The sequence below is a fragment of the Silene latifolia genome, chromosome Y, assembly GCF_048544455.1.
Source record: "Silene latifolia isolate original U9 population chromosome Y, ASM4854445v1, whole genome shotgun sequence".
Lineage (NCBI taxonomy): Eukaryota > Viridiplantae > Streptophyta > Magnoliopsida > Caryophyllales > Caryophyllaceae > Silene > Silene latifolia.
Window position 1 is genome coordinate 103343094 of NC_133538.1, and position 15505 is coordinate 103358598.

The 15505-nt window shown below is 44.4% G+C and overlaps 1 protein-coding gene across 1 annotated transcript in view; it reads left to right on the top strand.

The window, feature by feature from the left end:
• LOC141628643 (uncharacterized) overlaps window positions 1–1050 on the top strand; it is a 1356-nt gene extending 306 nt beyond the window's left edge. The window contains exon 1 of the mRNA XM_074441751.1: window positions 1–1050. This exon is cut by the window's left edge and continues 306 nt beyond it. Coding sequence (XP_074297852.1) covers window positions 1–1050 — 1050 coding nt within the window.
• The last annotated feature ends 14455 nt before the right edge of the window (window positions 1051–15505 follow it).

Sequence of the window (15505 nt, forward strand, 5' to 3'; positions counted from 1 at the left end):
GCTATGAAATGTAGCCAATCAATGGTGTCCAAATGGGTAACTGACAAAGTGATCGGGACTCATACCAATGCATTAAAACCAGGTTTGACAGATAAAAACAAACTTTGTAGGTTAATTTTCAGTCTGTCACAGTTATATTATGATGATATATGCAGTAAAGTCATGTTCAAAGATCAAAGTAATGTTATATACATTGATGAAAAATGGTTTTACATAACTAAAGATGGTCAAAGGTTCTACTTATCTCAAAATGAACCAGATACTTATAGAAGTGTTCAGTCAAAAACATTCATATGTAAAATCATGTTCATGTGTGTTGTTGGGAGACCACAATATTTAGAAAATAATGATGTTATTTTTTATGGAAAGATTGGGATATGGCCATTTGTTTATTTGGAACCAACTAAAAGAAATTCAAAAAACAGGGTTGCAGGAACAATGGAGACCAAACCTATAGAATCAATTACTAAACAAGTGGTGAAGGATATGCTACTAGGTAAGGTGCTGCCTGAAATCAAGAGAAAGTGGCCAGAAAATGCAAGTAAAACTATTTACATCCAACAAGATAATGCACGTCCCCATATCAACAATTCTGATGCAGATTTTAGAGAAGCAGCAAGCTCTAATGGGTGGAATATACAACTAGTTCAACAACCACCAAATTCACCAGATCTGAATGTATTGGATTTGGGGTTCTTTAGGGCCATTCAGTCACTTAAGACACTCAGTAATTCTTACAAGTTAGATGAACTGGTGGGAGCAGTAACTACTGCATTCAACAATCTTGAAGTAATAAAACTAAATTATGTGTTTATTACTATGCAGGGTTGTATGTTAGAGGTGTTACAACTCAGAGGACACAATAAGTACAAGATACCACATATGCATAAGTCCAAGTTAGCAAAAGAAGGAAGACTACCTCAGTATTTACAGGCAGACATCAATGTGGTAAAGGATTGCATTAGGTATGTTCAAAATGTAGGGGATGAAAGTCAGATTACTCGAATTACTGAATTGATAGATTTAGTAATGTTAGGTTCACAAGACTGAACCTAACAACTATGCAAGCATCAAACCAGATTTTTGTGAAGGTAAGACACCAACCATCATTAGTTTTGGTTGATTGATGTACTTATTTTGTGGAAAAGTTATGTTATGTAGTACAACAACCAACCAAACAACAACTACAACATTTTGAAGATCAAGGAAACAACACTTTGTAGATCATTATAACAGCATGTTGAAGATCAAGAAAACAGCAGCAACCAGTAAAGATCAATATCAGGCTGTAATTTTTTGCAATTTAATTAACTATATGTATGAACTTTGCACATTTAATGATGATGTTGGTGCAGTTAATTTAATGGACAACTTGGCGTACAACCAGATTTTAGAGAACAGATTTCTGAAAAACAACAAAATTTGATCTGACTGCATGCATAGCCTCATCATATTCTTAGAACATGGTGGCGTAATGCATGCAATCAGAAATAAGCCCTCAAAAACATTATCATTGGACTTTTTAAAACCCCATCTAATACATGCAATTCATCACCAGTTAAACAAAAAACCGTACAATTAGAAAAAAAAATTAGGAATAGAAATCGACCTCCCTAGATCTTCCAGAAGAATCTTAAAAGCAGGAAAATATTTGGAGATTTCCTCAATGAACCACCGTTTATGTTCAGGAGTATCACACATGGCCTCAACCCTCTTTCTTCTCTCCTCAGCCGCTAATATCATTCTGTTAGCCTCACGATCAAGTTCCTCCATCCTTGCATCAAACTCCAAGAAATCAAGACATGTTTCAGGCACAAAAGTGTCAAGATCCCCTAAAGAATCGAAACAATAACAGCAGATTGAAGATCAGACGATTCAGCGACGCTGCAGATTGAATCTTTCATCATTGACTCATCCTCAACCCTAGCTTCAACCTCCACAACCTCTACATCTTCAAAATCAATACCAATCTCCACATCTTCAAAATCAGTACCAATTTCTGGTTCATCAACACTCAACATGTTAAATAAAGAAGGTGCATCTTCGAAAAAAAGATCTAAACAATTGAGTGCATCTTCATAGTCGTACAACACAAAACAAACCATATATGGAGAGATATAAGTGATTAAGATATCAGAAGTGAGTATGGTTGAAGACTAAAGATTAAGCGAGTCTCAGAATGTTTGAAGAGATGAAGATGAAGACGGCGGAAGAGAGAAGGTGAATGAGGGATTGATTTAGGGAGAGATTTAGGGTTTCATAGAAATATGAAGATCTGGGAGATAAATGAAGGAATATGAAGATGAGAGTGTTTGAAGAGATGAAAATAAATGAGGGATTGATTTAGGGAGAGATTTTGTTTTAAAGGGAGTCATAAGAGTGATTTTGATGCTGACGGGTTTGAACCTAGGTCATGAATACCAGTGCTCATGACTTTACCAATTCAACTAATTGACATTTGAAATTATAATATTTATTGCTAATCTTCTCTTAGATTTTGAAAAGTGGGACATTTTCAAAAAAGAGAGGAATTTGACGAATTTAGTGGTTAAAACTTAAGTAAAACTTCCAAGGATCTCAGGTTCAAGTCTCACCAAAAACAATTTTGTGGGCTAAAATGGCCTCGGGCTAGCCTTATACATTTCGAGCCTGTCACCCCTACAAAGAGTAGTTGACCTGGTCTATGTGATTTGTAGGCTATCACGTATATCGGGGGTTACCAATGCGCACCAAAGATAGCAACTGCGATTTCCTCGTCACTTTAAAAAATAAAAATAAAAACAAATACTCCCTCTATTCAACTCCACAGTACACATTTCTATTTTATATACTATTCACAAGTGGTATTCAATGTCAATTTTCTCTCAATACGAAAAATATCTAAGTTTTATAATCTACATAGTATAAAAGCTGAGTTTTTTTTACAGAGTTTTCATTGGTTGTTGAGTTTCAACATGTGGATCCCTCCATGTTTTCTATTCTATTTAATTACCATATCTCCTCAACTCAATTCATATTTCTACCTCTTATTCCTATTTTAACTACTTATGTTAAAACATATGTTAAAATGTACAATTTACATAAAATGTTGCAATTTACATACATTCAACGTGTCTAACATGTCAAATACCTAAAATATAATTCTAATAAAATACGGTTGTATATTATCTGGTATTCAAATCTAATATTTATCAAATATTCGAATCTCCAAATTTGACTATTTATATTGTCACAGTATTGAACACTTAATCACGCTAAATTATATGCTCATGTATCTAATGATAGCGCCTGCTATTACGACCCGTACATTTTTGTATGGGTATAAAACTAGTTTTTGTAAAGACATAGTTAAAGATATTTATTGCGTAAAATACGCGTCAAACACGAAAAAACAAATGTGTAGTATGAAGTTGAATAAAGGGAGTAAGCAAGTGAGAAACACTCACAAAATTCTTAGAAAACCAGATCTGGAATTTTATTCCATTTCTTCACAACCCTTTATGTCTCCTCACATTTCCCTATCTTCATAAATCATAACAATCGTTTTCCTTTCTCCTTTCACATGGTTGTGAACTTGTGATGATTGGTAGTCTTTTTTTAGTCTTTTTTATTGAATATTTTCAGTTTTCTTTCTTGATTTATTTCTTCTTATAAATGACTAGACCATTGTTGTCAGAATCGCGATTCGATCCAATGATTCTACGATTTTACGATAAAAAAATGCTTGACCGATCCTGGATCCTATGATTCTATCATAGTTGTAGAATCTTACGATCCTATTAATTTGAAAATTTCTAGAGATGAGATCATAATACGATCCTACGATTTTACGATCCTACGATCCGATTTCATAATAAAAAAATTAGTATATATTTTTATATAATGACACCGTAAAATCCAAGTGTTCCGGGTGTAATTCCAGAGCAGTTATTTGTTACCACCTGTGCTTGTAGAATGACGTCTTTGGTTGAATCCTCCTTGCGGTCTCCTGAAACGATGAACAAACTGAGGGCTCGGCTTTGGACCGAGCGAACTCACTCCGACGCTCAAGTCAGTAAACTTAGAGGGATAAGTCGTTACTTGGCGAAGTATATATTGTAGAGAGATAAGGAAGATATTACCAGATGAATAGTGATTCTTAGGTTAAATTGTGGATCCCTTCCTCAATGAGAGTTGAGGAGTATTTATAGACTTTCACCTTTTGTCACGTAGTGGCCAAGTGGCCAAGTGGCTAGCAGGTGGAAAGACTGAGCTACCCTCGGTCGATGGACCCATGGCAGGCCGGCGGGCACTGTTGACTCGCCGCCGAGGGGTCTTGGATATGAGTTCGCGGATATGTGCCCCGGCTGGCTAGTTGTCCTAGCCGAGGCACAAGAGACAGGCCGACAGGCTGCGTCGGTCAGGCTGTCTAAGTCGTTGACTTGCTTGTGGATATCTTTGACCTTGCTCAATGTGTTGACTCGGTCAGCGGGTGCAGAATATGCCCCATCAATTTGCCCCCAGCGTAGTCTATGCCGTGGTATGGGCTCCGATGTATGTTGAGCGTATATTCTGCGTAAGACAAAATTTTCTGCCCCGGCTTCTTCTACCTCGGCTTGGTTCTGCTTAGGCCGTACCATATCGTCCCTCCACATGGATGTGCAAAGGGCATCCGATGTGGAAAAGAAGGTGACGCTAGCCGAGACCAGGGTTGAGAGTGCCGGTTGTTTTTGATTGCCCCCGGCCGGTGCTACCTAGCTTGGTTGATCATGTGGCCGGCGGAGAACAGACGCTTAGGAAATTGTTGAGGAAGATGAATAGGCAGAGAGATATGAAGGGGCGTGTTGAAGACGCTTGGTCACTGTTGCATTGATTGACGTTCAACTGTTGCAACGATTGACATTCCGTGGTTGCATGTCTGACACGTGTCTGTTTGCTGATTGGCTGACGTTTCATGGGCTGTGCCCTGATTGGTCCTCCTTCATGGGCTTTTCCCTATAAATAGGGCAGTTAGTCCCTGAAATTGGCCATCAATTTCATTTTCTCAAAAATTTTCTTCTTTCTAGCCCTCTTTGACGAAACTTCCCTCTAGCTTTCATAATTGTTACTCCGGCGTAGCACTTTTCTTCAAGGTAAACAAACAAATTTTTAACTTTTTCATTGTTAAGTTTTCGTTGTGAATCATGTCTTCTGCTGATGCCGGTCCTAGTAACCGTGCGCCGGGGGGTTCCCCGTCGCGTCTTGATGAAGAGGAGAGGCAGGCCGCCGTCCCGCTAAGGTCCGGGGGTCCTAGGTCTCCTTCTCCCGAAGTTGACCCGAAAGTTTTGGAGGGTTGGGAGGATGATGACGAGGCTGATGAAGACTTTGATGATGACGGTGAGGAAAGGATTCCTTCTGGTGATGTGAGGCCGCGTATCCTGGATCACGGCGAGGCCTGCATGACTGGTCTTGACCGTGCCTGGACCAATAAATTCGCCAGTTGTTCTGGTGAAACTCTTTTCGAGGGTCATTTTTCCTTCGGTGAGGGGTACAAAATTGTTATCCCTGAGGAGGGTCAGGCGGTCTGTTGCCCTCCCCCGGGTCACATCGGCGTATATATTAGGCACCTGGAGTATGGGCTCCGGTTTCCTTTGAATGAATACGTCACGGCCATCATCGAAGCTATGAACGTCGCTGTGGCTCAACTGCATCCGTTGGCCATTAGGACAATAGTTGGCTTCGTGTGGCTCTGTCTCTTTAAGGGGGAGGCCCCTACAGTTAACTTATTCCGCCGGCTTCATCATCTTCGGCCATCGACCTCCGGTAAAGTGGGGTGGTACAGCGTGCAGGTGGAGTCGGGCTACGCTTCCGTTGATAAGCTTTCCTCCTGCAAGGACTTGAAAGAGCGGTGGGTGTACGTTAAGGTGCCGGATGACTATCCGCTGCCCCGGTCCTTCCAGCACCAAGTCAACTTGCGGTGCGAGAGTAAGGGGGAGCGTGAAAGATGGGTCTCCCGGAGTAAGCTCAAGATGGACGCCAGTAGGGTTCCTCTTAATGCGGATGAAGAGCGGGCGATGCAGCTGTTTGATGCTGAGAAGGGATGGGTGCCCCCGACTCAGATTATTCTTCAGGATGAGCTGCTTTGCCGCATCGGCCTCATACCGGCCCTCAACCGGGGTGAGTAGGGTCGGTGTGAGGCCCATCTTTGCCTTTTATGCTCCTGCTTTAGAGCTTTGTTTTACTTCTTTCATGTAACTCTTGTCTGGTTTCTTGCAGACCGGTTTGGCCAGGACCTGTCCGAGGGGACCTTGAAGAGGTTAGGGCTTGATAAGGACGGGAAGGTCGTTCAGCGGCATCCTCAGGCCGACGCGCGCGATCGTAGACTGGCTCCCAACTAACTCATGGACAAGCAGTTGAAGGCGCTGGATCCGGTGGTGGCTCAAGCTCGGGTTCTCGGAGGCGTGCCGAAAAGAAAACCAAAGGCAGCGTCCAGGTCGGCGACGGCGTCGATCCCAACTCCCTCTTCAACCCCAACGGTCCAGAAGGAGCATGTGGAGGTCATCGATGTCTCCGAGGAGGTGGTGACCGTTGCGAAGGGCCCTCCTCCTCCAAAGAAGAGAAAAGATCCACTGCCGGCTTCTACCGTTGCCGGGGAAAAGAATGATTCACCCGGTCCCTCATCTAAGAAGGTTCGGACTGGTACGGACCTAACCTGTGGTTCAGACTTAGCTGGTTCATTATGCATTCCCGATGACAGACTCTCTGATGTGTCAATGAATGTTGACATGGATGCGCTGTGTGAATTTTTTGTAGATCCGCCGTCGGCGGCCGCCGTTCTCACGAGCGGCAATTAGAGAAGCAGACTGAGAAGGCGGGTGATAGAAATGTCACCGTTGACTCCTTACTCCAGAAGGTTCCCCCGCCGAGCTTGTGGCGAGGGGACGAGAATATACAAGAGGCTGGCGAAATGGACTCAACTAGCTGGCTCCCACATTATGGAGCAAGAAAAGACCATGGCCCAGGTGCGCCCACTGATCGAACGGCTTAAGCTTGATCTTTCCGCTGCAAAGGGGAAGCCGGAAGGCTAAGCTTGACCTCCTTGCTTTGCTCGGAAGCGTGTGGAGGAAGGCGAGAAGGCGCTATTGGCCGAGAGGGCCAAAGTTGAGGCTGCTGATGCCACCTCTGCCAAGTTGCTGGAGGAGCGGGACAGGTATAAGGGCGGCTACGACGCCGTTGTTGCCAAGAGGGAAGAATGGAGGGAAATGTATTTGGCTCAGTCGGAGGCACATAGGGACACTAGGGTTGTCCTTGCCCAAAGGGAGAAAGATATTGAGATGCTTCAAACTGAGATCATCCCTAACATGTGCGCTCAATTCTGGGATCAGGCCGAGGAAGCGACCAGGGAGGCAATCAAGTAGCTCATTCCTGTGGGAAAAATTTGAACAGCTTCTGGATGAGATGGCCGATGCTGCGGAAAAAGCGGCTGCGGAAAAGGCAGAGGCGGCGAAGGCGGCTCAGATATCCGAGGCCAAGGCGGCCTACGATGCGAAGGTGAAGGAGGCCAAAGAGGAGGCTGAAAGGCTGAAGGCACGTAGAAATGACGAGCTTTCCTCTGGGCCGGCCACCGAAGATGATGCTGCTGCTGCCGATGGTGGGCAGCAACAAGCGTAGGGAGACGGGCGGTCGTCACCAGACTCACCCGGCGTCTCGGATAGCTTTAGCTGTTCGGGGGCCAACTACTGAGCCTTTCCTCCCTGCCATCTTTTGGCGCTTCAAATGTCATGTCTGTAACCTTTTGCTTTTCTTTTCCTTGTTTTTGTAAAACTTTGGTAGGTTGCGTTTTGGCTTATCCCTATGGGGACGGCCGTCGTCTGTATCCTTCTCATTTGTAAACTGTTATCATTTTTAATAAGAGTTTGCTTATTTTGCCTCTGGCTTGGCCGAGGTCTTCTCTTGTCTTCTTGCGTTATTAATTGGGCGCTTCTCATCTTTACCTTCGGCTTGGCCGAGGTAGCTAGAATGCGTATCTCAACTGCGTTTAACGTCTTTTTCTTGAACATGTTAGCATGTTGGTCACTTCCTCTTTCACTCTCGGTCTAGCCGAGGCGTCGGAATTGCGCTTCCCAACCGCCGTTGTGAACATGTTAGCGTATCGACCGTTGTGTCCCCTGCCGGGCCTTCGGTGGGCCGAGGCGACTAGGGGTTACGGCGCGACAGCGTTCGTGTAACACCCCCATACTCCAAGTGCCTTACCAGGACCACTCAGGTATGAAGACGTCACCATCTCGGTCGCCCGAGATATGATAATCAAATAGACAAAACAGAAACAACATTTATTATAAATAGTTTAATGAATAAATACAATCCTCAAAACCAAACCAAAGTACGATACAAGATTCTCAAATGACTGTTCTAACTGAAATATAAAATAAACTAAGGCTACAAAATGAAGACTCCTATCGTCATGTCGTGGCATCCCGGCTATCCCGATACTCATCTCAATACTCGCTCAATATCCGATCACCATCCCCGAATGGATCACCGCAGGTTTACAAAACAACACCGGGGTCAGTACTAATCACACAATCAATATAGATAACAACAATAAGATAACAGACAGCTGAACTGTCACACACACACACACACACACACCACCAACTCCCATCATCTCAATACGACCGTCCACTGGACCCGCCACCACGCCCGATGGGGACCGCACCGCTCCCACCTAAGCCCCGCTCATCATACGAGCGATAACCCCGTCCCATTAATGTGCACATCCCCTTCCGTGGCGGGTTCCACGAAGGGCGAAACTAGGGCGTGAGATCACTCCCACAAGTGACCCCACTCAGCCGAGAACGCATCTCGAGAACCATCAACAAACACAACCACAATCACAACACAGTCATTATATCAAACAACCAAATACAACACATCACCAATATCCCATTATGGGACTAATACGAGTAGGAAATCCTACCCGGAAGCACAACAAGCGAGACGGTATCTACAAACAGTATCAAAACGCCTCTTCTACGAATCCTCCTCCTAACACATAACACATAAAGACTACCAATCACTTACTACTCATAAAACCCCCAATCTCTAAATTAGGGTTTAATCAATCCCAACAAAACATTATAAAAATTATGTTAAAAGCTTACCCTCGACGCAAGGAATCCAATGACACGAAAAACAACAAGAACCGACCGTCCGAACTCAGGAATTGCTAAGAATGCGATTAGGAAGATGAACTGGTCGCTTTCTCTCTTAAACAGGGTTTTAGGTTTTGTAAAAGTGAATTAAAACAATGACGGATATGTTTAAATACCTTAATCGCATAATTAACAAAACCCGAGAAAACTCCCCGTAAAACCGGACACTCGATCGAGTACCCAAAGTACTCGATCGAGTACCCCAGCTACTCGATCGAGTACCCAACAGGTCAGAAACTATTTTATTTCGCAACTTGCCCATACTGACGAGTAAGGGCTACTCGATAGAGTACCCCAAGACATATAAATACGGAGTATTACGGTCTTCCCTCCTAAAAGGAACTTCGTCCCCGAAGTTCAAACCACTACTAAACAAAGGTACTCCCATAAGCCTCCCGACTCGAAGGTCAAACAAAACACAACGTAAAACATGGTACTAACCCCAACTTATCCCGACAAACATACCGACACAACATATAAAAGGTGTATAAAACTCTTAAAAACTCTCGCGATCATCTCCTACCCCCCTAAAAGAAACAAGGTTACGTCCCCGTAACCATACATACCCGATCAAAAAGGAAAGGGTAACGCTCTTTCATGATATCCTCCGCCTCCCATGTAGCTTCCTCAGTCTCGTGGTTAGACCAAAGGATCTTAAGCAAAACTGTCTCACCACTCCTAGTCTTTCTAACCTTTCGGTCTAGGATCTGCTTAGGCACCTCAAGGTATGATAAAGACTCATCCAGCTCTAAGCTCTCTGCCTCCAACACATGTGACGGGTCACTCACATACTTCCGCAGCTGCGATACATGAAACACATTATGCACTCTCTCCAATGCAGCTGGTAAAGCCAGACGATAAGCAACTTCCCCAACTCGCTCTAAGATCTCATAAGGCCCTATAAACTTCTGACTTAGCTTGCCTTTCTTCCCAAATCTCATAACTCCACGCATCGGAGACACTTTCGGAAGAACCTTGTCCCCAACTTGAAACTCTATGTCCCGACGATGTAGATCTCATAACTCTTCCGTCGATCCTGGGCTGCTCTCATCCGTTCCCTGATCATCTTAATCTGTTCCACCATCTCATGCACCATCTCTGGTCCTAAAACCACTGCCTCGGCACTATCGTCCCAACAGATTGGACTCCTGCATCTCCTCCCATACAAAGCCTCAAACGGTGCCATACCAATACTGGTGTGATAGCTGTTGTTGTAAGAAAACTCTATCAAATCCAGCCTTTGCTCCCGCCTACCACAAAAATCCATCACACAAGCTCGCAACATATCCTCAAGAGTCTTGATTGTTCTCTCGATCCGCCCATCTGTCGGGATGAAATGCTTTGTACTCATCTTCAAAGTTGTTCCCAACGATTCCTGCAACTCCTTCCAAAACCTTGATATAAACCTCGCATCTCTGTCAGACACTATGTCCTTAGGGACTCCATGTAACTTAAGCACGTTCTTTCGATAGGCCATAGCCAATTGTGCCTTAGTCCATGTATCTTTCATTGGAACAAAGTGAGCGACTTGGTCGACGATCCACTATCACCCAAATCATGTTGTTACCTTGTTGACTCTTAGGCAAACCCACAATGAAATCCATGGAAATGGATTCCCACTTCCACTCAGGCACCTCTAAAGACCGAATCTTACCTTGTGGTCGTCATTGTTCCCCTTTAACTCTCGGCATGTCAAACAACGGACACAAACTCACTGTCTCTTTTCTTCATCCCAGGCCACCAAAACGTTTTCTTCAAATCCTTGTATAGCTTGTCTCCACCCGGATGAACTGAATATGGTGTGCAATGCGCCTCTGTCATGATCGTCTTTTTCAACTCCTCATCATTAGGAACACACCACCTACCATCAAACCTCAAACTACCATCTCAGTATGAATAGAAAAGCGGACACTTGTCCCTTTCTCTACTCCGCTCTCCACTCAACTACCTTAGGATCCAAAGCCCGCTTATCCCGAATATCATCATAAAACTCAAGTCAGTCTTTGTCATATCACCCATGGCATCTCCTTTCTGCATCATGTGTATCCCAAAGCTCGCTACCTCATCCCTCAGCCTCATCAAAGATAGAGCTGTACACAAGGAATGTACACTCTTCCTACTCAAAGCATCAGCTACAACATTGGCCTTCCCTTCATGGTAGATGATTTCCATGTCGTAGTCGCCAATCAACTCCATCCACCTCCTCTGTCTCATGTTCAACTCCTTCTCGTGAAGATGTACTTGAGACTCTTGTGATCGAAAAATACCTTAAGGATTGCTCCATAAAGGTAATGTCTCCAAATCTTGAGAGCAAACACCACTGCACCCAACTCCAGATCATGAGTAGGGTAGTTCTCCTCATAAGGCTTCAACTGCCTAGAAGCATAGGCAATCACTTTACCATTCTGCATCAACACACATCCCAACCCATTCTTCGAGGCATCTATATAAAACTCGAAATTCTCGCTCCCCTTCAGTAATGCTAGGACAGGAGCTGTGGTCAAACGCTCCTTTAATGTTTGGAACGCCGTCTCACAACTCTCATCCCAACGAAACCTGTTCTTTTTCCTCATCAACGCTGTCATCGGTCTAGCTATCTTGGAGAAATCTTTCACGAACCGTCTGTAGTATCCAGCTAAACCCAAGAAACTCCTAACCTCAAAGAAACATTCTTTGGTGCTTCCCACTTTGTCACTTTGCTTCAATCTTCGTCGGATCCACAAATGCTACCCCATCTTTAGAGATTACATGCCCCAGAAAAGCAACTTTCTCTAACCGAACTCACACTTGGACAAACTTTAGCATACAACTCATGATCTCTTAAAGTCTCGTGCAACACGATCCTCGGATGCTCCTCATGCTCCTCCTTAGTCTTAGAGTAGACTAAGATGTCATCGATAAACACCACTACAAACTGGTCCAAGAACTGTCTGAAGATTCTATTCATCAAATCCATAAACACTGCCGGCGCATTAGACAACCCAAACGGCATCACCACGTACTCATAATGGCCATACCTTGACGTGAAAGCTGTCTTTGGTATGTCCACCTCTCTAATCTTCACCTGATGGTACCCCGACCTCAAATCAATCTTAGAAAAGACTGTTGCACCGCTCAACTGATCAAACAGGTCATCTATCCTTGGCAAAGGATACTTGTTCTTTATCGTCACACGGTTCAGCTCCCGGTAATCTATGCACAGCCTCAAGCTCCCATCTTTCTTCTTCACGAAAAGAACTGGTGCTCCCCAAGGCGATACACTTGGTCTAATGTATCCCTTCTCTATCAAATCATCCAACTGCTTCCTAAGCTCCTCCATCTCCTTAGGACCCATACGGTACGGTGCCTTAGAGATTGGCCCCGTCCCTGGCTTCAACTCAACGGTGAAATCTATCTCTCTCTTCGGTGGCAACCCCTAATCTCCTCCGAAAAACATCTCGCAAACTCTCCCACCACCGGTATCTCATCAACTGTCGGACTCTCTATCCGGTCATCTCTCACATGGCACAAGATCGAGGACATCCCTTCCTCGATAAGACTTCAAGGTAACAAATTGCAAATCAACTTAACCTTGGGTTTGACGAGAAACCCACGGTAAGACACACTAACACCCTTTGGACCTCTTAAGGACACTCTCTTTTGATGACAGTCTATCTTAGCCTTATACTTTCCTAACCAATCCATCCCAACTATCATCTCAAAACCATTAAAAGGAAACTCTAGCAAGTCTACAGGGAAATCGACTTGCCCAACTATCAAAGATACATCTCTAAACAACCTCCCACACGATACAGACTCACCCGAAGGTATGAAAACTTGCTCCCTAACAGACTCATATACTCTCAAACCCAACTGTTTTACATGACTCGAAGACACAAACGACTGAGAAGCCCCCGAATCAAACAAAACAAACGTAGGAATACCATTAACAAGGAATGTACCGGTGATAACGTGCGCATCTTCCTCACCGCCTTCTTCTCCATCATGAATAACTTGCCATCGGTCTTCCGCCCACCTCCCCGACAAGATCTTGGCTGATGCGGTCGGCTTAGCACCCGACCCTTGATTGTTGTTGTTGTTGTTCGTCGGCGTCTTCTGATAAGAATTACCGCCGTTGCGGTTGCCTCCACTCTGGTAACTCTGACTTCCCCGGTTTGGCCATGATCCAGCCGGTCTGTTGCTCGCGAAGCTCTGTGCAGGTCTCTGAAAATATCCCGGTGCACTCGTGCACTCATGTCTCTTGTGGCCTACGCCACCACAACCAAAGCAGGTCACTCCCCAACTATTGCTCACACTCCCACGGCCACGCCCAAAGGAAGCCCCAGCACTAAACCCAGACCCAGAAGAAAATCCTTTAGACTGATTGTGGTTGCCTTTCTTGTAATTAGATTGGCCACCACCCTCGCTCTCGACTTCTTCTCTCCACCACGGACCTCTCCTGAGCCATCTCCACCAACCTCTCAGCTCTTCCAGTCCTCTCATAAGCTTCCTTAACATCGGTAAGGATTCCCACGGGTAACTTATCCATAATCTTGGTAGTCAACCCACTCTCAAACCTCAACGCCAGGTTCTCCTCACTCAAACCCATATCCTCGATACCGGGACTTCTCATTGAACTGTCTGTAGTACTCGGCTACCGACATCTCAGCGGTCATCTTAAACTTATCAAACTCCTCCCTCAACCTACTCGTCACATGCTCCGGTACGAACTCCTTCCTCACAGCCCTACGAAACTCCTCCCAAGGTATAGCAGGTAAGCCTTGGTTGGTGTATATCTCCTTAGCACTCACCTTCACTGAATCCCACCACTTGCCTGCTGCCTCCCTCAGATAGAACGCAGCCTGTTCCACTCTCATCTCATCAGGACAATGAACCAAGTCTAAGATGTTCTCCATCTCTCTCGACTGAACTATCCAAAGATTAGGCTCCCCAACTCCCTTGTATTCTTTCGGGTTAAACCTCGCAATATAGAGGCTGATTTTAGAATGATCAACCTCCTTCTCCTTACTCTTATCCTTGTCCTCATTCACTCTCTTCAGGGTCTCAGTAAGAGCATCCTGGTGCTCTAACATCTTAACGATGTCATCCGTGGTCATAAGCTCAGCTCTCGCGTACAAAGCAGTTCTCTTGGGCGGCATCTTGAAGCTATATAAGAAAGGGTAAACATAAACACACGTACTAAACCTCAAAACACGAAAACACGATGCCCAGAACCCACTCGATCGAGTTCCCAAACACACTCGATCGAGTAACGGGCTACTCGATCGAGTGCCCCACGTGCTCGATCGAGTACCCAAACTCCGAAACCAAACAGACCTTCTGATCTCCTACCTACTCGATCGAGTATCTAGGCTACTCGATCGAGTGACCCCCTACTCGATCGAGTACCCCTAGTTACTCGATCGAGTGCCCCAAAACTCGATTCTGGACTCAAAATCGCCAAAACCCCACCCGATCGAGTCAGTCCCACTCGATCGAGTATCACTAATACATAAGAGCTACCCGCATATTACGTCATATGCTAACATGCTAACCTTATAAAATCACATGATATCATAATAAATATGCTACGCATCTATTCTACTATCAACAAGATCAATTCATCATGCTATTAAAGCCACATTGTAAACATCCAACATGTTATTCCAACATCAAGTCTACACATATATTACTTTTCTTTCACATTCTCAACTTCTCCTTCAACATCCAACAATCACACACTTCATCACATTGTTAACAAGTTAACCAAGCACACATATGACTCGACAAACACTTTCCCATGTGACCGGTTCAAAGTTGTAGGGCGACCCCTGCGACTTTAGGACGTCTCCCAAGCCTTTGCACTAGCTCCTACAACTTTTACCCCGGGTTCATTTTAATTGACTCCCTATGTTCATTAAGTTCATTGGTTACAGGTTTCAGGATCGTCGCTCTGATACCATTTGTAACACCCCCATACTCCAAGTGCCTTACCAGGACCACTCAGGTATGAAGACGTCACCATCTCGGTCGCCCGAGGTATGATAATCAAATAGACAAAACAGAAACAACATTTATTATAAATAGTTTAATGAATAAATACAATCCTCAAAACCAAACCAAAGTACGATACAAGATTCTCAAATGACTGCTCTAATCGAAATATAAAATAAACTAAGGCTACGAGCGAAGACTCCTATCGTCATGTCGTGGCATCCCGGCTATCCCGACTCATCTCAATACCGCTCAATATCTGCTCACCATCCCCGAATGGATCACCGCAGTTTACAAAACAACACCGGGTCGCAGACTAATCACACAATCAATATAGATAACAACAATAAGATAACAGA